This window comes from Monodelphis domestica, chromosome 7, assembly GCF_027887165.1.
Source record: "Monodelphis domestica isolate mMonDom1 chromosome 7, mMonDom1.pri, whole genome shotgun sequence".
Lineage (NCBI taxonomy): Eukaryota > Metazoa > Chordata > Mammalia > Didelphimorphia > Didelphidae > Monodelphis > Monodelphis domestica.
The window spans coordinates 292,093,180-292,117,020 of NC_077233.1; the positions used below are offsets into that span (position 1 = coordinate 292,093,180).

The 23,841-nt window shown below is 40.3% G+C and overlaps 1 protein-coding gene and 1 long non-coding RNA gene across 5 annotated transcripts in view; one reads left to right on the forward strand and one right to left on the reverse strand.

The window, feature by feature from the left end:
• The window catches only part of EPB41L4A (erythrocyte membrane protein band 4.1 like 4A), a 125,742-nt gene extending 101,937 nt beyond the window's left edge, over positions 1–23,805 (reverse strand). For 3 of the 4 annotated variants that reach the window (XM_056803961.1, XM_056803959.1, XM_056803958.1), the window contains exons 1-2: positions 23,675–23,805; positions 4,234–4,338 (exon numbers count right to left, since the gene is read on the reverse strand). In XM_056803961.1, the coding sequence (XP_056659939.1) occupies positions 4,234–4,338; positions 23,675–23,773 (204 nt within the window). In that variant the 5' untranslated portion in view covers positions 23,774–23,805. Of the gene's footprint in view, positions 1–4,233; positions 4,339–11,980; positions 12,113–23,674 lie in introns of those variants that run through there. The other variant, XM_056803960.1, reaches the window with a different exon arrangement.
• Positions 12,748–13,295, forward strand: LOC103100065 (uncharacterized). Its single transcript, XR_469639.2, has 2 exons — positions 12,748–12,856; positions 13,168–13,295. It is a non-coding gene; the product is annotated as an uncharacterized LOC103100065 (long non-coding RNA).
• Positions 23,806–23,841: the final 36 nt, after the last annotated feature.

Genomic DNA, 23,841 nt, shown 5'->3' on the forward strand with positions numbered 1-23,841 from the left:
GTATTGTGTATTGCCCTCCATAGTATTATTCTCTTTTGATCCTGCTTTATACTCTTTCGCTCTGTTCCTCCTCACCTGTATTTTACTTTTTGTTACCCACCCAGTTCTTCCTCCTTTCAATTATCCCTCTGCCCAATTCCCTTTTCTTGTTCCCTTTCTACTACTTTTCGGTGGGGTAAGTTAGAATTTTGTGCCCCAGTGAGTATACTCGTTTTTTCCTCTCTGAGCCAGTTACAAAGAGAGTAGAGTTTAAGCATTGCCAGTCACCACCCTTATCCACCCCCTCTCTGTATTGATTTTTCTTGCCTCTTTATATTATAGAATTATCCCATTCTATCTCTCCCTCTCCTTTTCTCTCAGTGCAACTTTCAGCCCTTGATTGATTTTTACATGTCATTCATATGCATACATATAATATTTACATATCATTCCATATCATCACATTTACATATATAATATAATCATATAAATCACATCATAATCAGCTTACTTTACCACCCTCTTTCTGAATGAATTCCTTCTATCTTCATGAATTCCTTCTATCTTCTTTTCTACTGAAAGTAATTTCTGAAAATTCTAGAAATCCTCTTTCCATGCAGAGAGACAAACATTTTTACCTTAATGAGGCCCTTATATTTTCTCTTTCTTATTTACCTTTCTGGGCTTCTCTTCTGTCTTGTATTTGGCCTTCAAATTTTTGGTTTAGGTCTGGCTTTTTCCTCAGGAATGCTTGGAAATCTTCTATCTTTTTTTAAAAAACCCTTACCTTCTATCTTAGAATCAATACTGGGTATTGGTTTTAAGGCGATAGGCAATGGGGTTAAGCAACTTGCCCAGAGTCAAACAGCTAAAATCTTCTATTTTATTGAAAGACCATTTTCCCCCCTGAAAGAATATCCTCAGTTTTGCTGGATAGGTGACTCTGGGTTGTAAACCCATATCTTTTGCCTTCCTGAATATCATATTCCATTCCTTATGATCCTTTAATGTAGAAGCCGCTAGGTCCTGAGTGATCCTGATTGTAGCTACAAAGTATTTGAATGGTTTCTTTCTGGCTGCTTGAAGTATATTTTCCTTCTCTTTGTGGCTCTTGAATTACATTACTGGAAGTTGTCAATTGAAGATTTCTTTCTGAAGACGATCTGTGAATTCTTTCAGTTTCAATTTTATTTTCTTGTTCAAGGATCTCTGGGCAGTTATCTTTGATAATTTCTCATCATATGATATCCAAGGATTTTTTCTTCATCATGGTTTTCAGGTAATCCAATAATTCTCAGATTGTCTCTCCTAATTCTATTTTCTAGGTCAGATGTTTTTTCAATAAGATATTTCATGTTTTCCTCTGTTTTTTTTTCATTCCTTTGATTCTGCTTTATTGTTTCTTGATGTTTCTCATGAAATCATTAGTTTCTAGATTGTCAATTCTGATTTTTAAGACCTGGTTTTCCTCTGTCGGTTTTTGGTTCTCCTTTTTCAATTGGCCCATTTATTCTTGCATTACTTTCTGTTCTTCTTGTATCACTTTCATTTCTCTTCTCCACTTTTCCTCTACCTCTCTTAATTAGTTTTTCAAGTCCTTTTTGAGCTCTCCCAGACTCTGTGTTCAATCCATATTTTTCTTTTGGACTTTGCATGTGTTTCCTTTACTCTCTCTGTCCTCCTGTGTCTGCACCTTGCTCTTTGTCTCCATAAAAATCTTTAGAGTTGGGGCTTTTTTTTCGTTGTTTGCTCATTTTTCCTATCTAATTATAGGTAGGCTCTGTTTTCATTTAAATTTCAGTCTTTCCTTGATTTGGGGGGGCTTATTTTCTGAGTCATTACTAATTTACCAGATGGTATGGGGGCTGAGAGCTCTCAGAGCCCCCTCACTGTACTGATTCAATTGACCCCTGAGATGCTGATAGCTTAAAGACTTTCCTCAGGTTTGGGTGTAAGCTTTTGTTCTCAGTCTGAACTTGATCAGGTCAGGTATTGATCAAATTCTAGCCTCAGGTTTAGGCTCAAGTTTTTGGTCTCAAGGTGTTCATGATTCAATAAGGCACACCCTTGATTGCCCTGTCCTTGAGCTCCACCCTTAGTTTTGATCAGGAAGATCCTGGGAAGGCTCCCCCTGAGAATTGTGTCCTCACCCTAAACTGTGGATTATGTCCTCATCCCAAGCATTCCTGGCTTCATTCTGGGCTCATGTGGATCAGCCCCCTTTAGCCCAGTTTGCCCTGGGCTGGGACTCTATACTTCCCCACAAGTTTGAAATTTCAAGGGGTATGAGTTGGTTTGGACCACTTGGGCTTACTTTTGGAACCTGAGAGAGATGTGGGATGGGGGTGGGGTGGAGAGGTTTTGGTTTGCTGTTGGCTTCCTCTTCACTTGCTGCTATGCCTCCTGGTAGCTCTTCTTCCCTCTCACTTCAGTTCCCCAATTGGACTCTGCCTACCTTTTGTGTTTCCTTTTTTCCGAAGGTTGTTTCTCTCTTTGTTGGTTCTTTCATTCCCGTATTTGTTTTGTGGTCATACTTTACTCTTGATCAGAGGGGATTTTTGTGGTTAAATGGTGCTGCTGCCCTAGTTACTCTATTTCAAAACTTATATTTTTTTAATATAATGACATCTGAAATTTGTTTTCACATTATTTCTTCTAGAAGTCGAAAACAGTCTGATAAGGACTAAGTCAATTTAGTAAGACACTCAGTCTTCCAAGGCAAGACTTAAAGTACCAGATTAGGTCTGGGAGTTGATCCGTGTTTGAATATAAATATATACGAATATCAATATAAAGAGAAATGTTATTTCCTAAATATGGGCATATGCAAGATAGCTTCTAAAGCCGCTGATCTGTTTATATGCCTCAGATTTCCAGTCCAGTTTACTTCAAGTACTTAGAAGAAGGGAGTTGTGGTAATTATAGGGTAGGATTCAGTTGGTTGACTTAAATGAGTTGAGTTTGACCTTGATAAACTTGAGCTCTCTTCCTTTGAAGTAGAGTTTTAATAAAGGGCTCTTTAGAGACACCCACTTGACACCTATCTGTTCATCCCCACTTTCTGAAAAAAAGGCAAGCCACAAAACGAATGGATGTAAAACCATAAAGTTACCAATAAGATTTTCAGGAGCTCATTCTCACAGTACAACCGTAGTGCGTCACCGCCAAGGTTGCAAACAGTTGTTTTCTCAGTTTAGTGAATCCAGTCTGGCTTAACAGGGACTGAAAAAGAAAGGAGCTACAGTATTTTGGTGCATCGGACGTAAAGAATATACAAACTAAGGGGCCAGCAAGGTGGCTTAGTGGATTGAGAGTCAGGAGAGGTCCTGAGTTCAAATGTGTCCTCAAACATTACCCCGCTGTGTGACCCTGGGCACTACTTAATCCCCTTTGGCTAGCCCTTACCATTCTTCTGTCTGGAACCAATATACAGCATTGATTATAAGATGGAAGGTAACATTTTTTTAAGAATATGCAAGACAATTCATAAGTCATTTCCTTTTAAATCAAAAGTTTGAGGATTTTTAATGACTATATTACTATCCAAAATAAAAATCTCCCTTGAAATTAAACCAAAAGTCCTAATGAAAAATACTTTTTAATTTTTATATTATAAGCAATCATTTATCTTTCTTTCCATTTAATCAAAATGATGACTGACATTCCAGTTTTATATAAACAATTTTTATGGTGACAGCTCAGTGATGCCAGTATTTCAAATGCCAACAAAGTGGAAATCTTTACATATTTTATACAATTTTACTTGACTTTTCTCTAAGCCTTCTTATAATGGCTTTACACTCTATGCTTCTCTTTTTAATCCCAATTTCTCATTTGTAAAAAAAATAATAATACCAAACTTGTGCATTCCATGTATCTATATGAATGCAAACTATGTTGCTTTCTCAACCTATACTATAGGATAGGTGGAGAAATGGGAACAGAGAGGTTTGCCACCTGAAAAAAGGAATAGAGCTTGGAACTCTGAACCCTTACTGTTGACCCTGTGTTCTCTATACTCAATTTATATCCTTCTGACAAAAAAAAAAGACAATTCAGAATGAATGCAAAGAAATTATGCCAAAATATGTTGTTTCTTGTAGCTTCAAAGGCAATTTAACAAAAAATATCTTCACTCCATAAAATCATGTCAGGAAAGGTAGGAAATGAAATTTTAACTGAATTACATTTAGAAAACTATAAACCTCAGGGGGTGGGGTGGGGTGGGGTGGAGGTTAATCCTCGTTTACTCACCGTCTGATGGTTTCTGTCACAGTAGCGCAGTCCAAAATAATCTATCTCCACTAGATTTATATGATGAAATATGTAATCAAGGACAACGGAACCTTTTGTGGACTTCTGCAAGAAAGAATTTTGAGATTCTTTTCATGAAGACAGTACAATAATAGGTACAATTGTCGTTAACTTTGTCTAAAACAGGGCAACTTTATAAAGTATAAGAAAACAGAATTTTACGTATTCTGTAATTCCTGCCTCAAATTTAAGGAAGAAAATAATAGCAGCATGTGTATGTTAAGCAATATGACAAATAATTTTGAAAATATAGTTTTTAAATGGTTCTTTAAGGGAATATGGATCATGTTCAGAATAGCCTTGTGTTATTTGAATTTCTTTTCAAAGAAACATCTTCCCCCCTAGTCACTTGCAGAATTTGTTATTTGTCACTGGGATTGTTAAATTTGAGGCTGTTTTTTTTTCTGAATGTGATCTGTGAATTCTTTATATTGTAATTTTGTTTCCTGTGTTCAAAAATTCTGGGCAATTTCCTTTTTTTCACAGATTATACTGTTCTTCTGGAAAACCTTAAATTCTTTATACATCCTATCTTCCAAACCATGACATTTTTCTTGTCTAGAGATTATGTTTTCTTTTAATGCTATCTTTTTCTCTTTTTCTAACATTGTCCTTTATTTCTAATTATGAGGTTTGTCATCATAGATTCAAGTTTTGTTCGTTTACTCTGCCAATTATTTCTTTTGTTTAAGACATAATTTCTGACTTCATAGTTCTTAATTTCTCTTGAACTGTTAAGAGTACATACTGCAGTGATTTCATGTTCTTTTTGGAATCCACAGGGATTGATTCATTTTCTTTTGCATTGCAATATTTATTCTTGGATGTCTGGCCTCTTTTAGCTGAACTGGAAGAACCCATCTTCTCTGGTGTTTACTAAAAATTTCCCAAGATATTATTTGGATATTTTGCAATTTTCTTTCTCCTGAACTCTGATCGTTTCAGATATTTCTCTAATTGCTTCCTTTTTGACCCTTTGATGGAAGTTTCCTCAGGAGCTGGATCTCAAAGTTGTCTTAGCCTCTTCCCACACATTTTATTAGCTTCAGTCTTTAACCCAAGTGACTTTCTTTTTAAGCCCTTTCCTTTGTTTTAGAATCTTAGATATTTAGCTACTAAGCTAGGACATGTCTGAGGCTAAATTAGAACCCAGGTCCCCCTAATTCCAAACCTGGCATTCTCTCACCTGTGCTACCTAGCTACCCCTCCAAGTGACTTTTGAGGGGAAATCACTGGCCTCAGTTGGATGATAGTACCCTTTCCTGTAATACCTCCCCACACACTTACACACACACATGCTAGTTCCATTTTCTATTTCCCAACATTCCTCATGTGTAATTAGAATTTTGTACCCCAGGATTCTATTTCCCAGCATCCCACTTTTGTCCTCACATTATATCCTTACATTTTGGAGATAAAGTTTCTGTAACCCTGCCCCCTCTTGCTCTTCTCCCATTGTCACAGTCAGGTAAACTTCTCTTTACTCAGGCTTTACTTTTGTCATTTTATTTCCTCTACTTCAAGTGATTATTAAAAAATCTTATAAAATATAATACTTTAAATTATTGGATATCAATTTTAATCTTACATTTCTGGTAAGCCATGAAGAGATAGAATCCATGAATATTTTTTTTTAAGAAAGCCTTTGAGTAAAGGATAGAGAACAGATACATTTTGCTTGTGCTGATAAGCTGCTTTTCACTGTGCTTTCTTTTTTTTCTTTTCTTTTCTGCAGGCTGTCTGCAAGCTACCGCAGTTCATGCCATTGCTCCCCTCAGTCCTACTGTGGCCTCCCTTACCGCTGCTGTTTGCCTGAAGGTCTAACGTTTGGAAGCACCTTCTTTTTCCTGCCAGAAGAGTGAAATCCAGCTCCCATAGGGCTACCAGCCTCCTACATTCATGTGGGTCTCAAGCCTGTGCTAGATGCTTTTCAGCAGGGAAAAAGAGAGGAGTAGTCAATCCACACTATCCACCCCAATCCCAGCCTGGCTAGCCCAGGAGGACTTCTGTGCTCCTGGTTATGGGAGTGGGAACTGAGATATCATGGGGCCACTGGGTTTACCCCTGTCAAGAGAGGAAGGGATGGAACTCTTCTCCCAAACATTCTTTGTGAGCCTTTTTTTATTCCTTGTCAGTGCATACTAGGGTAGCACCGCCTATGGACAGGAAATAGAGATTGCAAGCATGGCCCAGTTTCCTGTCTATCTCAAACAGTTCCTGTTTCCAGAGAGTCTTACTGAACTCACACACCTTATAGCTTTAGGATGTCTTTTCTTGCTACTGTTCCTGGGGGTTCTTGTACTTATTGGATACCTTGCAATTGATAGCTTGAGTAATCCTGCAATTCAGGGGGGAGATTCATCTTTCTACACCCCCTTGCCATTTTGGCCTGCCCAGTTTCTATAACACAGCTAATATGGGTTTTGTCCACACTATGCCCCATGCAGGTATGGGGAATCCCAGAAGTGTGACCAAAGGAATCTAAATGGATGATGATACTTGGGAGGGGAAGGAACCTTAAAGAGTCTGGGGATGAATTTTAATTTTCATGAATTTAATTAATAAATTCATTTAATTAATGAAATTAACTTAATTTCATTAAATTAATTAAATGAATTTAATTTTCAGACCCCATTGCTTTATTGATGTTAACTATTTCAGTTTGTTCCCCTCCAAATAGTGAAGAAGTCTCTGTAACACAGCTATAGGAATTGGAGAAAAGGACTCTTGAATTCATTGCTTGCATCTTGTCAGATATATTGTATTTGCTGAGTGTTAGCTTTAAAATTCAATTCTGTTTTTTAAGTTCCCATGTTAATCTAATCTAATATCTTCTGTTACACTGAATCATTTTAAATTACTGTGTTTTGGCCATTATCTATATATTCTGTTACATTGTCTTTATTTGTACCCTTTCCCTATGACTGGATTGGAGAAAATACCATTATAAAAGCCCATAGTCAACTTGGACAAACCCTTTTCTGTGACAAAACCATAGGTCCTCATGGATGCTGGGTTTGTCACCAGATCCATCAAGGTCATGTGTTGCCTAAATGGCCTTTTGTTCCTTTTTGCCTTTGTTAACTGTCACATAGATGATGATGAGTGGACTCCATCAAACTGGTTACAACTGATATCAGTAACCTTTGGTTTAAAGGGTCTTCAGAAGTGATTTTCAGCTATCTAGTAGCACCATTACCTCCAACTGATCATTTGCCTACCTTTGAGTTGTTTGTAACAAGAGGTAAGGGTCAATTTAGTAGTTGAAATGAAGTTCTGCAGCACTATTGTATTCCCCACCTCTGCATTTATAAAAATGTAATAGATGGAGCATATAAAGACATGCCTTTTACTGCTGTTAACACAATCTCATATGGGAAGTGGGAAGGTTTTCCTAGAGAGTGTGGTAACCTCTGGATAACTCCCAAGAGGGAGCATTTACCATGGAGCCTAGTGGCTTCTGGGTGGTTTTTATATTTGAAACATTTCAGCTTACTCTATCCTTCCACCAAAATGGTCTATATTCTTGGTGACATTTTTGATCCAAAAGGTTTTCATCAGCAGTACAAAGGTTTGTGTTTTTTTCTGGGCTCCCTTGACAAATTTTGGATTGATGGCAGTAATACACTTTGTTAAAAATATATCAGTCAAGGTTGAAAGATTGGTTAGATTTGGAGAACTTATGAAAAGTATCTATGAGCTCATAGGTTTTTTAAGTGTCACACAGCAAGTGGCTATATAGAGACCCATGTGAACCCTAATGATAGTGGGTTTGTTTGCTATTGTCATTAAATGAGCTCTTGTGATTTGGGGGATTTGGGTATTACTGTTTTAAAAAGCTGTTAACCTAGTAAAAAGTCATTTGCACTCACACTCATGACCAAGTTAAAAAAGGAAATGGATCTCATTTTTGCATGAGAAACCTTCGTATTCTGCCTCTACTTGGCTGACACTTTTTCACTGATTGTGAACTACATATTTTTTATTTAAAAATTATGATTATTATTCCTTGTAGGTGCAATACAGTAGTTAAGTTTTCTTTTTTTCTCATTTTGTACTTGAAGCACATGTTACCAGTATTGATGGTATTTTGATTTTGCACTAATATAAGTTTACAATATCCATTATCCCTAATATTAATGCATACCCAAAAGCTTTAAACTATGGAAACCTGCCATTGATTGATGAATGTTATGGGACTTTTATTAATGATTGTGTATGATTCCAGGAGAAGGGATCACAAAAGAGCCACTACCCAGTGCCAAGGAGCACAAAGTTAACCTGCACAGTGCCAACGAATACAACGTCAAGGAGACCAACCAATCCAAGTGGGATTGATGAGATTCTGCACCAAGACAGAGGACTTGAACTTATTTTTGGGTTCAAGGAAGTGGCTGTCTGCAAAGTCAGATGCAAGATTCCCTCATGCCAGATCCAGACTTCTACCAAGTACCTCACTTTGTCAGCCATTCTGGTTCCCCTATCCCTGTGAGCAAAGGTAAAATCAGGGAATGCTATTTCCTGTCTGCTTGAAAATCTAGTCCTTTTTTTGTCTCTCATAAGGTGGCAATTTTTTTATAGTCCTGGCTGCTGATTGAGTAAGTGAATAATTGCTACTACAGGCTTGTAGGACACAAAATCACTTTAATCAGACCCTGATTCAAGGACCTGTTATAGGTTTATTTTTCCTTATTAGAATTTTTACACATAAGACTTTGACATTTTGTATTTCATTCAGAAGTTACTTTTTCTCTTTTCTTTGTTTTTTTTTAATGTTTTTTTATTTTCTTGTGACAATTGATTCATATACCTCATAACTCAGCCATGTATCCCTGGGTGATCCATGTGTTTGTCAACATCCTCCTCAGGGGGGGATTGTATTATTATCCTATAATGCAAAGTTTACATTCTTTTGATGGTAATTTTAGAATAAGAAACTTGCTACCTCCCTGAATCAAGAAAGTGGACTGTTTGGAGAAGGTGCCATGAAGATGCCTGCAGAAACCACACACTGCACCAAAAGATCCAGGAAAAGCTTTGGGATGTGGAGATTTGAACTGTGGGGGGCTGAACGCACTTATTTTGAATGTACACTCTTTTTCCAAAGGGGACTGCCCCCACATTGGGTATTTTTTTATTAATGCACCTAGCAATTATTGGTTTTGTTCTTTTTCTCTTTTTTTCCCTCTTATCTCCAAATTATTGTAATTTCCCCATAGAAACTTCAATATTGTATATACCTCTAGTTAAAGATCTTTTACATTGGTTATGTGTACTGATTCCATGGGGAAACTAGGCATGTAAATCTGGGAGGTTTCTACATGCTCGTTTCCCATTGGAATCACAGGGGGAATTGTGTAATTAGAATTTTGTACCCCAGGACTCTGTTCCCCAGAATCCCACTTTCGTTCTCATGTTATGTCCTCATGTTTTGGAGATAAAGTTTCTGTAACCCCTCCCCCTCTCTCTCTTCTCCCATTATCATGGTCGGATAAACTTCTCTTTACTCAGGCTTTACATTTGTCGTTTCATTTCCTCTACTTCAAGTGATTATTAATAAATCTTATAAAATACAACACTTTGAGTTACTGGATATTTATTTTAATCTTACATTCAGTTCTATGCTAAATTCTGTTGCAACACAGCTAGTTCCCTAACAAAATTAGGGTGCTGCCTTCCCTAACAAAGCACATTCTCTTTTTCCTGGGCCACCAAGTTTGCCATATGGGTTAAATGTGAAAGGCAGGAGTAGAATTCTCTTTTTGCCTCAGAAATGTAAGGTAAGGAGAGAAGCAGGCCATTGGGTGAGCTAGTCTAGACTGCAGCAGCAGCCAAGAAACTCCTGAGTGAATCTCAGATATAGTGCTTTCTCTCCATAGCTTAGAGAAGTGGGGGAGGAAATCTTGAATAAATGAGTTAGGGATTAGGATTCGCTTTCTCTGCTGTTAATTCATTAGGCTTTTACTTCACTAGGCTTCTTGTTGTTGAAACCTTTGGAATGTAAATATTAAAATTAATATACAATAGCTTCAAATATTCTATTTCATAAGATTTATTATTAATCACTAGAACAAAATAAAACCACATTCCCATGGCTAATCTACCTGCTCAAACAGCCTGCTTCACCAATGTCCTGACCCAGGAAGGAACACGGAACTTGACCCAATTTATCTTCTGTCTAAGCACGTAATGACAGGAAGTGAGTGGGCTCCCAATATGTAGTTCAAAGGGCCAAGATTTCTAATTACACAGGAAATCGCTTTAATTATTTATTTCTTTTTCATAATTCTTATTTTAGAGAAATTGGAGATGTCATGACATTCAGAGAAAAGGTCAATCCTCCATCTTATTGGTCACATGATCCAGAAGTAACCCATGTGTCTTTAAGGAAATTATATGCCTTCTTACAGTCGATTGGAAGCCATATGGAATTCTATTTATTGGCCATCACTAAAAAGATGGCTATGTGGAAAGAGTAATGGCCTTTAGATTACAGTCTCATTATTTTTGGTAGAAAGAAACAAAGCTTATTATAGATCTCCCACTCTTATTAATCTCTCTAAGATTATTAGAAGAAAAATATGGTAGTGCTTTTTAAAAGGTGTTTAATATTCATAATAAATAAAATGGATAAAATTCATCAGTTGCATTAACAAATGCAAAATTTGAGGAAGTTCAAGATGCTACAGTATCAAACAACATCAGCAATTTTACATTTGAATAAAACATTTATTAAGTGTTTAATATGTACAAAGTACTCTGCTAAGTACTGAGATAGCAAATAGGAAAATGCAGAAGCCCCTGCTCTGAAGGAGTCACACACGTGTAGAATGCATATAAGGTTTTGGCTTCACACATGTAACTCAGATGGAAAACCCCCATGGTCCTTAGCGTGGGCCATGGTAATAAAGCACGCATTTTTGTCTCTTCTTTATTTGCTTCCTAATTCTCCGTTTGTTTGTTTTTTTCTTGTCTCACAGACACAAAGACAGAAATGATCTAGGCTGGAGAATATCAGGAATATTCGTGATTTTACATACGCTGTTCATAAAATTAAAACATTAAGAGCAAAAAGGGGACTAAAAGGTCACATGATTCAGAGCTTCTAGCCAGAGTACACAGATTTGAGAGAATTAAAGAACTTGGACAGAAAAATATCGTCAGTAAAGCTTTGAACAGGGAAATTTTTCTGACAAGTAACAACACCTCCGTAGATTAACGTGACATTAAAAACCAGAAAGGCAGGTTTCTACAGGCTACACACAATGACAACTTTTACATTAAACAAAAAAATTCTTACTTCTTCATGGGGGAAAACAACACTTGGAAAAATACCCTAAACTTTAGGCATTAGTAACTTCTCAGTTCGGCAACGTAAGCATTTAGAAAATCTGTGCATCTACTATTCATTACTAGATGCAAATTAATACTTTGTCTTTCTTGGCGTTCGATGACACAGGATCGATCGAGGGGTACGGCACAGCCACGCACACAGAAGACCGAGACCCTCCCTTCAAGAAGAGCGCTAGCAGGATGAAGGCAAAGGGAAGACGCCCCCAGGCGGTGCGCCTTCTCAACCTCTTTTAGTGGCTTTACTAACCCCCACATCCATCTTCCACGATTCTCAACGTCCCCTCCCTTCGGCCCCCACCCATCAAGAGGACAAGCAATAGGGAATCCGGTTTACCTGTGAAACCATCGCCGTACTAGCCCTGCGGCAAAAAGAAAAAGACCAAGTTCGAAGCCTGCTTCAGGCCTTGCTCCCGCTCCTCTCCGAGACACTGAGCCAACGGAGCCGGCCTCCGATGGGGGAGGGGAAGAGCGACCCGAGCGACCACGATGAGCAGCCACAAGCGGTGCCGAAAAAAGGCGATTTATCGGCAGATAAAATCCTCCCAGCCAGATGAAGAACCGGCTCCAACTGATGGCCCGGCCAAGCGATCTTCTGGTGAGAATGTGAGGGTTTGACGGCAAACTCCAGAAAGGAGAAAAAGGACAGAAAGAAAAGGGGGGCAGGGCTCCAAAAGGGTTCAAAAGCAAAGACAACAGAGGCCTGCTTCTTTGGGCGAGACAGAGGAAGAAGACTTGTACACATCATGCACGTTCGCATCTTCTCCTCTGCAGCCATTTGCGGAAGCTTCTTAAGCGCTTCATTCTTTAAAGAATGGCGCACGTGAGTTATGTGGGGTATGTTTGAACCCCGCTTAATGTAACTGAACTAGTTCACAAAAACAAAGCGATTGTCAGACGGGGACCCACGAGGTGTGTCTGCGCCTAACGGCACTCTTCCCGCTTCCATCCCCAACGTAAAACTTAGGACCACTTGGGGAAAAGACAGGAAGCAGATGCATTCGTTTGGGACTATTGACTAGAGCGAGAGACAAGGATCTTCTGGGATTTGCTAAACGACCTCGAGGAACTTGCCTTGTTCCCACCTATGATGGATGCATTGCCTTCTTTTAACACCTTGAATCTCTCCAAATGAATCTTAATGCAAAACACTTTTTTTACTTTATTGCCTGCAACTTCCCTCAAACACGAACACATTTTCATCTTGCTTAATGTAAGCATTTAAAGCCTACGCTTGTTAATGTTTGGAGACGTTTTGCCATTTTTATTCTACTCCCCCTTTGGACCTCAGAAAGTTCCACATGAGTCTGTGAATGATTTACTCCTCCATGGCACATGTATTCTTAAAACAAGATTTGAGCTTTAGGGTGCATTTCAACAACAACAACAAAGTTAGGTGGATTCTCAACCCCATATAAGCATCTGATTTTATTCTAATGAAAACACAGCCAAGAATTTATGGCAGGTTGGCCCAGACTCTCTTGGTGTGTGAAAACATCCTGAATCTATTCTCTTATTCTGCAGGAGGACGTAAAGCTTTGCAAAAGAGCAGACTGGAACTTGCCTTGTTGCAGCTGTTTGAGGTTTATTTACTGTTACCGGTTCAATGTAGCTCACACGCATAAAATAAAAGCAGAAAACAAATGAATAAATCTGATCCTTATATGTGTTTATGCGGGAACCTAAAGCCAAGATCCATAAAGACAAAGTGAGGATCTGATTTTGCCCACCTAAGCCAGTGGTGAATTCCTTTTTCTCTACTCTACTCCATCAGCACTTTCCCAAACCTTTTAGTGTTCTTTACTTCCTTAAAAGTTATTGAGGACCTCCAAAGAGCGTTTGTTTGTTTGGGTTATAGCTAATGACATTTATTGGATTTGAAATGAAAACATCTTAGTATCGTTATTAAAATTGTTTTGACCTCAAGGGGAAAAAAGGATGCTTGAAATCTGAGTTCATCAGTTCTGTCTTTGGAGTGGCTACCATTTCTCCTTGTGAATTCTCTAAGAGTAGCTAAGTTGATCTTTATCACACTGTTGTTGTTCCCATGAAAGTGCCCTCCCGGACCTGCTATTTCACCCCTCACCAGTTCCCGGACGTCTTCCTGGGTTTTTCTGAAGCTGCACTGCTCGTCATCACGTACAGCACACTAATATTCTAGTCTAACACATGCCACAACTTGTCCACTCACTCCCCACTTGATGGTTAGTTAGTTCGTCCATTATTTGCCACAACAAAAAGAGCCACAATAAACATATTTGTACACGCTGTCATTTGTTAGAGAAAGACTCAACCAGAACTAAAAGCTATTTAACTAATAGCTCACATTTATGTCATAGAAACTGATACTGACAAGTGCTGAATATCTGTTCAGGCGGGCAGCCTGGCATCACGGGCAGAAGATCAGGCTTGGCATGAGAAACCTACTTGGATTCCATTTCTTACCTCTCATGGCCGTCTGACGACGGGCAACTCATTTAAGCTCAGTTTACTGATTGGTAGAATGGGGAAGATAATGCCCGTAGTATATAACTTATGGGGGCTTTTTTGGGAGAACCAAATAAGATAATGATTTGGAGACTTTAAAATACTTATAAAGTCAATTATTACACAAAATTCTGAATATATGCCAACATCAGTGAAGTGGAAGGATATGTTATAGGTGAACGAGCTGGAGTCCAAAGTCCTGGATTCAAACACAAGTGGCCTTTTAGAGGTCAGTTTTCCTCATCCAAGTACTGAGAGAGAATGGACTAAATGATCGCTGAAGTTCCCCTCAGTTCTGGCATCCTGTGATTTCATCTTGCCATGACTTCCCGACTTTTAAAAATGAAAACTTGTATATAATTCCTTATTCAGGACAATAAATCCTCTTTCTTCCTTTCCCATAAGGTAGTACATCCTAGGAATAAGTTTTTGGTACATATCCCAAAAGATACATATTTTTTGAGTTTTGAATCACAAGGTTTTAAAACTACAAATTATAGGTTGTCTAGTCCCTGTTACTCATTTTACTAATGAAGAAACTGAGACACAAAAAGTTTTTGCTCAGCAACATGCCAGCTAATCCCCACTAGACTAATAACCTTGGTCTTCTGATTTTCATTTATTTATTTATTTTTAAAAATCTTACCTTCCATCTTGGAATCAATACTGTGTATTAGTTTCAAGGCAGAAGAGTGGTCAGGGCTAGGCAATGGGGTCAAGTGACTTGCCCCGGGTCACCCAGCTGGGAAGTGTCTGAGGCCAGATTTGAACCTAGGACCTCCCGTCTCTAGGCCTGGCTCTCCATCCACTGAGCTGCCCAGCTACTCAGTTGCCCCCTGGTCTTCTTATTTTTAATCCAAGAGTCAAATATTTCCATGATAACAGATTGCCTTACCCAATTTCTTATTTCCTGCTTTTTCCTCTCTTTAGCTATGAAATGTACAGTATCGTCCTTAGTTATATTATTTGTACATTAAATATTTGTCACATACGAATTTTCCTCATTCCCTCTTATTATGCTAATAAGAATTGTCTATAATCTTGTCATTTAAAAAATGTAGTCCATAAGAAGACTGATGGATAGAATTAGCACATACAACGTCAATATTCTTTATACCCCCAAATCCTATCCCTGAGTAAGTAGCAATAGCGAAAGCTAATTAAAAAAACATTTTTATTTGTAATCAAATATATTTCTGAATTTAGTTCAAGTAACAAATACAGACTAAAAGAAGCCATTTTCTTACATGAATTAAACACATACAAAATAGTCCAAATTCATTAATTTTATAAATTTAGGGTAACAGAATTTAGAGCAGGAATGAATTTTAGGCTGTGAATCTGGTTCTGAGAGTCATGATGATATATATAAATGACTCGAAGCATTATGTAGAGTTTCTGGAACTGACTTTCTCATTCCCAACATCAAAATTTAGTGAGAGGCCATGATGTAAGGGGGGAGGCTGTGGCGTCTTCTCTTACATTTATTCTTTTCCTTTTTAAGCAAAGGGGATAAATACTTTACAACTTTGTGAGTTTACCCCAGCATCCCAACATTTCAGAGTCAGATGATGCTTCAGCATTCATTCTCCCAGGCTATGCTTGGTAGTCAGACCTCAATTGATGCCCTGAAGACCAAAAGATAATCTTTCTGGTGCACACTAGCTCCATATCCCAAAATGATCCATGAAAAAGGGAAAGGACCAATTTATTAAGAAATATTTATGGGAGCTCCTTTGACATGAATGTCCATCAACTGCTGCATGGCTGAACAAGTTATGTTACATGATTATAATGGGATACTTTTGGGTTATTAAAATAAGCAGAATGTTTCAGAAAAAACTAGGAAGACGTATGAACGGATGCAAAGTGAAGTAAGTGGAGCCAGAAGAACATTACACACAATAACAGCAATATTATAACAATAATAAAATGTGAAAGACTTAGCTCTGATTACTCTGATTAATTATCTAAGACAAATCTGTAGGATTTGTGATGAAAAATATTATCCACCTCAAGAGAGAGAACTAATGAATTCTTTAAATATATATATTTTTAAACTTTTCTTTATTTTTCATTTTTTTGTAACATGGCAAATATGGAAATATGTTTTGATGATTTCATATGCATAACCAATGTCTTATTTGCAGACCTTCTCAATAGGTGGGGGAGGGACTGAAGTGAGAGAGAGAGAAAGAGAATTCAGGACCCAATGGTATTTTTTAATATACTTTTTTAAGTGATCTTTCTGGACCCATGCCAAAGGAACAAAGGAATCCCTATTCTTTAAATTCTGGATACTCCTCCCACCTTTCTACAGGCCTCACGAGAAGCCTTCTTCAAAGTCTTCCAGCTGCCTTTCTCTACACTCTATAAAACCCCCACTAAACAGCTATCTGACTTAACTGGTCCTCCAAATTAATGCTGCACACGTTTACAGTTCATTAAATAGGATAGCTCTGAACTCCTGGTGAGTTCACCCTCTTAGGCTTAAGCCCAAGGTGGCTTCTGGCCTTTTCCACAGACAGGCTTTACTGGGTACTGGCAGTTCTCTTCTCAGGCATCAGGAAACATTCAGGACACAGGAACACAGGAACTCAGGTAGATGATAAATGTGGAGACAGATTTGATAGGATCTCACACTGGATACCAGGATACCAGGATACCAGGATCGCAGAACAGCAGGAACCTTCAGATCCCCAGGGAGCAGGTAGGCTTGGCTCAGACAGACCAAGCCACAGGAAGTTACCTCTCCACTCTCCTCAAAAGTCAGGAACCAATGGCCCCCAACTGTCTTATCTCTTCCCTAGACTCCAGAGTAGAGTCTATAAAGTTCTGTAGCATGCGGCAAAGTCCCTCTTTGCAAACTCTTGCATTTACTCTCTTTTGCAAAGTCTCTCTCTCTCTCTCTCTCCATCTCTCTCTCTCTCCTTCCCCCCCCCTTTCTCTGTCTCTCTCTGTCTCTCTGTGTCTCTGTCTCTGTGTCTCTCTGTTGCTTTGTGTCTCTGTTTCTCTCTCTCTCCCTCTCTCTCTCTCTCTCTCTCTCCCTCTCTCTCTCTCCCTCTCTCTCCCTCTCTTTCTCTGTCTCTGTCTCTCTCTGTGTCTCTGTCTCTATGTCTCTCTGTGTCTCTGTCTCTGTGTCTTTGTGCCTCTATGTCTTTGTCTCTCTCTCTGTCTCTCTGTCTCTCTCTCTCTGTTTCTCTCTCTCTCTGTCTCTCTCTCTCTCTCCCCTAAATCCTGTTTTAAAATTTGTGAGAACAACGTCGGAGTATTGACAAACTCTTGTGGTAACCAGGATCATGACCCCTAGGAGCCTTTCCAGTTGAAGGCAAATATATTCCTGGAATTTTCATGAATAGAGATTGAGAAGAATGCTGATTACAGATGCACCACAGTAAAATATGTGGCTGTGCTGGGAATAGAGGAGACAACCACAGGGTGCCTTTTTATGACATAATTATTTATAGCCCTTACATCCTGTATGAATCAATAAACATGTTTTCCATCTGGGACTAGCTTTGGCTCCAGACTTCTCCACAGGTTTGAAATTTCAAGGAGTATGGGCTGGCTTGTACCTCTGGTTTACTAAGGCAGGATCTCAGGATCTGTTGACTCAGGCATAGGTTCCTAAACTACAGACAGCAAATGTGGGGTGGGGGGAGGGTGGCTCACTCTTGGCTTGCTTTTCCCTCCTTGCTACAGCTTCTTTTCTAGGTCTGTTTTCCTCTCACCCCAGTGCTCCAGATGCCCCAGATGCCCATTGCCTGCCTTTTGGGTTTTTCTTTTCTTGAAAGTTGTTTCATTCTGTCTCCTTGTTGGTTCTTTCACTCCTGTACTTGTTTTATGGCAATATTTTAATCATTGGTTGGAGAGGATTCTCATGGTAGCAAAGAGCTGCTGAGGATTACTCTGCTATCAACATCTATTACTATTAAAAAACACCAGAAAGTATAGGAACAAATGGCCCATTTGATAATGATAAATGATAAATAGTATTTATCTAAAACCTTTGGAAAGTATCACCTGCAATGCAAATAAGTTAAAAAGTTTACCAGGAAGGCCAGGAGAGAAGCAAGGATGTTCATTATCACTATTATTTAATCTTTTATTAGAAATGCTAGCCTTTGCAATAAGGAATGAAAAAGAAATTGAAGAAATAAAAGTAGGCAAAGAGAAAATCAAACTGTCATTCTTTGCAGAATACTCTTTAAGAGAACACTAGAGAATCATCTAAAAACTAGTTGAAATAATTAATAACTTTAGTAATGTAGCAGGATACAAAATAAATCCACATAAATCATTGGCATTTCTATGTATTATCAACGAAGTCCAGCAGCAAGAGTTAGAGAAATCCAACTTAAAAATCACTCTAAACAATATAAAATACTTAAGACTCTAATTGCCGAGACAAACAAGAATTATACGAACAGAATTACAAAACACCTTTTGCACCAATAAACTCAGATCTAAACAATTGGGAAAATATTAATTGCTCATGGGTAGGCCAAGCTAATATAATAAAAATGATAATTCTACCCAAATTTATTTATTCAGTGCCATATCAAACTACCAAATAATTACTTTATAGATCTAGAAAAAATAATAAAATTCATCTGAAGAACACAAGGTCAAGAATATCAAGGGAACCAAATGAAAACAAAATGTGAAGGAAAATGGCCTAGTCATACCAGCTCTCAGATTGTACCATGAGGAAGCAATCGTTAAAACAGTCTGGCACTGGCTAAGAAATAGAATGGTAGATTAACTGGAAATTCCTTCTCCTCCCCCTAACGCTGCAATCTACCCAAACCAGCCTTCCTTCTGTACTCCACACATGATCCTCCATCTCCTGTCTCCATAGCTTGCAACGGCCATCCCATATGCCTGGATGTCCTTTTTTGCCTCGTCTCACACAGTCCTTCTCTTCCTTTAAAATGGAGCTCAGCATGAAGCCTTTCCCATTACTCCACTGTGCTTTTCTACCAAACTGCATCCCATGGCATTCCCTTGTATAGCTTTCCCTTCCTTAAAGAGCCCATCATCGTTCGTTATCATAGAATAATGTGCTAGTTCTTCACTTATGCTCATGCGTTTTCAGACGCGCTGCCTTTCCCACGCTGCTCTAAACGCGTTCTTTGGATTGTTCCATTCCTTGTCCTGGATTCTCCCTCATTTCTCCCAGTGACTGGCACAGCAGGCATTTGAGAGGTCCTATGAAAGGGGACAGAACCTTGTTGCTCTCCATGACAAGTGTGAGGCTATCCAAGAAGATCGTATACCGTCGAGGAGAATTAAGGAAGTCGATCAGTCTCATATCTGTAAACCAGGATGATATTAGCTTCCCAGCCTACATTGCGGGATAGTCAGGAGGAAGAGCATCAAGTGTGGCGAAGATGAAGCGAAAAACCAGTGTCGGCTTTCAAACATTCTCCAGTTTCTGGAACAGAAAGAGTGCAGACGTGGTGGTGTGGATTCATTGTAACATTCCGCCAACAATCGAGAATCTTTAGGGTTCAGAGAAACATTTTCTATTGCTCTGGATACAATTGTCTTTACTCTTTCTCCTTTGGAAAAGCAACGTGAGTGAAACTGAAGTGTGCCCGAGCGCCTCACTTTTCGCTTAGATGTTTCCTAGGAGAGAACACGCATCTGGCTTAAAAGCCCACGAACGTCAAAGAGCCTCCTCGAGTTTAAAAGGGCTGCCGAGACAGGGTGCCGCATTTCCTGCTCTTCGAACAAAAGGAATATCGAATGTCTGAGGCCAGGAGCAGCCACGGTGCAATTGCCTGGTGCTTTTTAGATGTGCCTTACTCAGCACCGGTGTAGTCAGCCATGCGTGTCCAGGACTAGAGCCGAGACCAAAGAACATGACCTGAATATAAAGGGCTGCCTTGTTCCCTATGTCAGTGCACTGAGTCGTGGGATAACTGATATTCTCAAGCTTCCCCTAAGAGGTTCTTCCAAGTATATCGAGAACCTAAGAAGCAAGCAAACAACACACACACCCCCTAAGGAGTCTCTGTGCCATCACGTACGTTGATCCAGAACAAGCATCCGGAAATGGGCCAGGATGTGTGTAATATCTACACATCCTGTAGGGTGCCGGGATGGCCAGTAGGTGGGTTTTAAAAAGGACATGAAGTTAAGATGTTTAAACATTCATTAGGACTGAAATAGCATTTAGCTAAGTGTTAGAAAATGTAGCAGAATTACTCATGGGTTCTGATGCGCCCTTTCCTTTACCTGAATCCTGATATTCTATCTGCTTCCCTCATTGGAAAACTTCCCTGCTCGACACTTTTGGGGAAATTCAGAGAATCGGCAAAACAGCCTAAACTCATTTGATTCCCCTTTTCCAAACTACCAGCCCAGAGGAAGAAGTGAACTGACTCTGGTTCAAAGTCCCGCATCTGCATGAGCTTGGGGGAGAGATCTCTGGGCTTCAAGACCAAAACCTGAAGGAGAAGCCTCCTTACAGTCCTTTCTCCATCAATGATAGGTGGGTGTTCTATGACACTTACCCCTGACATAACTAATTTTAACCCAAAGACAAGATGTAGAATCCGGCTACAGATCCTTTTCAAAGTTACGACTCTTTAGAAGTGTTTTGGAAATTGTCGATTCTGGTTCAGAAAATAAGTCTGTGTTGATCCATAGAGTCATTCGCTCTACTTTGACTTAGAATGACTGAGTATGAGTCACTTAAGGCATTACGGTATCAAGGCATGTAGAGGATGCAGTAGATAAAGCAGATGGTACTCGGGTCAGGAAGGCCAGTTTGAATCTAGCCTCAGATACTGTGTGCATCCTTGAGCAAGTCACCTAACTTGTTTTTCTCAGTTTCCTCAATGGCTACTAATAGCACCTTAACGCCCAGAGTTACTGTGAGGCTCAAACGAGATCATATTTTAACTTGCTAATTATTTATGTACTTTGCTATGCAAATGATGTGCTTCTAAGCTTGGAATTCAGCTACTTAATAAGCCAATCTAATAAGACTGAATTACGGTTCACATCCAAAATAAAGTGGAGGAGTTCCAGAAGGAGGAGTCGGCCCAGAGGGGACAGAAAGAGATTTCACAAAGATGAGGGCTTGGGAAATGCTTTTCATGGCAGTAATAGGGCGCGCTCTACTTCAGCAGACACTTGTGTTCAACGTGGCCATCGGAAAAACTGCGACATGCTTTTGTGATCGACAACGGGCCACGTCTTGGAGGAGCGCCTGACTCCGTCTCACAAAAGCCCGCTTAGACTGCGGTCCAATGGCATCACAAATGCGATGCCACCACACCGCTTATTGCTTTGGACGGCTCGCCAATTTTCAAAGGGTTTGGAGTTCAAGAGGAGCTATTAGGAAAGCCAGTGTTAAACTCATAGACACAATCACTCCATCACATCCGCTGTGTCTCAAATAAGACAAACATACCCGGTGTCGTTACGCCCCCACACGAATGAAACAACGCTCCCCCGGGAGAACGTCTGACCAGGAAAGTGCCCCCCTGTTTCAGAAGCCCCCCAACATCAGGAAACACCGGCCCAGCAGTGTCCGGAGGATTCCTAATGCTGGTTCTATAGCTGGTAGAAGACACATTATGTCTTCAGACTGGCTCAAGTTTGTCTGCTTCCCAACAGCTTCAAATGATGGTCTTGGAAGCACGAAGGAGGAAGCCTTTCCTAGAGTGTCGCTGTAGGCGCATCTCCAAGCAAGAGTGTGAGTGGCCTTTGCTTGAGTCACTGGGTGATGCTCTGCAGGCTCATTTCAGGCCGCATTTCTCCATGGGGGCGGCTGCTCTAGGATCGGGAACACCTTTCCAGGACAATCAGTGTTAGAAGGTGTATAATTTAGATCGTCCCCCTGAGGGTTCGGAGATTCAAAGACTACCTGGGCTGCCACCAGTCTGATGTTTTCATTTCTCAGAGGACAATGCTAAGAACAGTTGATCTGTTCTAGTAAAAAAGGAGCCGTTCTTTCCTCCAAGAACGCTCTATTGGGTGTTTCAAAATGGAAGGAGAAAAAGAGCCTTTATTCTTAGAATATCACATAAGCGGTAGAAAAAAGTAATCGTTTTGGAGAATAGGAACCTTAGAGATCATATAGTCGAACTCCCTCATCCTGCCCCCCCCAACACAATCCTTACCTCCCATCTTAGTGTCAATGACACGTTTTGGTCCTAAGGCAGAAGCAATGGGGGTGCCTAAGGCCAAAGCGGAACCCAGTGTATCCTGGGTACAAGCCTGCCTCTCTATCCACTGAGTCCTCTAGGTGTCCACTCCCCCTTCATTTTTAAGATAAATTACATCCCAGAGAAGGGAAGTGAATTCTCTAAGGAATCGAGAAGGCAGTAGGTCCTTTATTCCAAATTTAGGGCTCTTCTATCACTCAGCAGCTTAAATTCAAATCCTGGGCTCTTCCACTTGCTACTTCTAGGGAGACCACCTTTCTGGGCTTCAGTTTTCTCATCTACACAAAGTGGGGAAGTGTTGAAGTAAGTTCTTTCCGAGGTCCCTGGCACTTTTAAATCCTTTGCTATATTAGAATATTCTTTTTAAAAATAGTCAATGGGGGTTAAGTGATGTGCCCAGGGTCACACAGCTAGGAAGAATCGGAGGCTAAATTTGAACCCGGGACCTTCCCTCTCTAGGCCTGGCTCTCACTCCACTGAGCCACCCAGCTGCCCCCTATCCTGGAATATTCTTGCTCTCCAACAACCAGGAACCATCTTTCCTAAATTTTGCATCTGTCCTAATTTCCAACACGGGCAGTGAGCATTTGCTGAATTGTTAAAAAGCACTGTTACAAGATGCAAGAACGATCAATAAAGTGCGGCTTTCCTCATAGGAATTCATCGGTACAAATGAAATAGATCTCTATTCACTTGCGGCTCTTTGGGTTTGAGAGCTTTCAGGGGTGTCGTGGTTGGCTTTCAATAGCCTAGACCAGAAGCTGTTTTGTTTGCCACTTAAACCAAACTGGGAGCAGCACTCAACTTCATAGAGAAACAACTAAGGCCCCCACTCACAATCTTCTGAACAAGATCTAGTTTCTACAGGGAACAGAGGCTCTGAAGTGAAGTGACTCGCCCAGGGTCACACAAGCAGCCATTCCAGTTATGGATGGAGATTATCTGATGAAAGATGCATGTTCTGGTAAGTTCACTAATTACTCAGGTTACCATGACTGCATCCGGGCAACAGACTGACAACAATGCCGCGGGTCCTCCCGAAAAGGAACTAGCCGGGCAGACAGCGGTGCCTTTAATACACATGCCAGTATGTCCCCCCATTCCGTTCCACAGGTTCTGAGCTAGAGGCCACCTCCCGTTCGCTTTAACGGGGGAGTCCGTGGCGGCTCGGGACTGGCCATCCTGCTTAGAAAGGAGACCCAAAGCAGCCTTTCTTAGCACGATCACCAGAGGGGTGGAAGGCTCGGCCCCGCGTCTCCTGGGCCCCTCCTAGGGCTGACGTCCGCCCCTCTGGGCTCCAGAAACCCTCGGAGGACACGCGCCCCGGGGAACGCTAAGGTGCACCGGCCGGCTCCGCTTACCTTGACCCCCTGCTGCTGGGTAGTGAGGGTTAACTTGGACTCGTCCAGAAGCAGGACTTCGCAATAAAAGTCCTCCGGGACGGCACAGAAACAGCCCATGTCTGCTCCGGACGGCTGCCGAAGGAGAGCGCGAACAGCCAGGCAGCCCCGAGATGCCCGGATCGCCC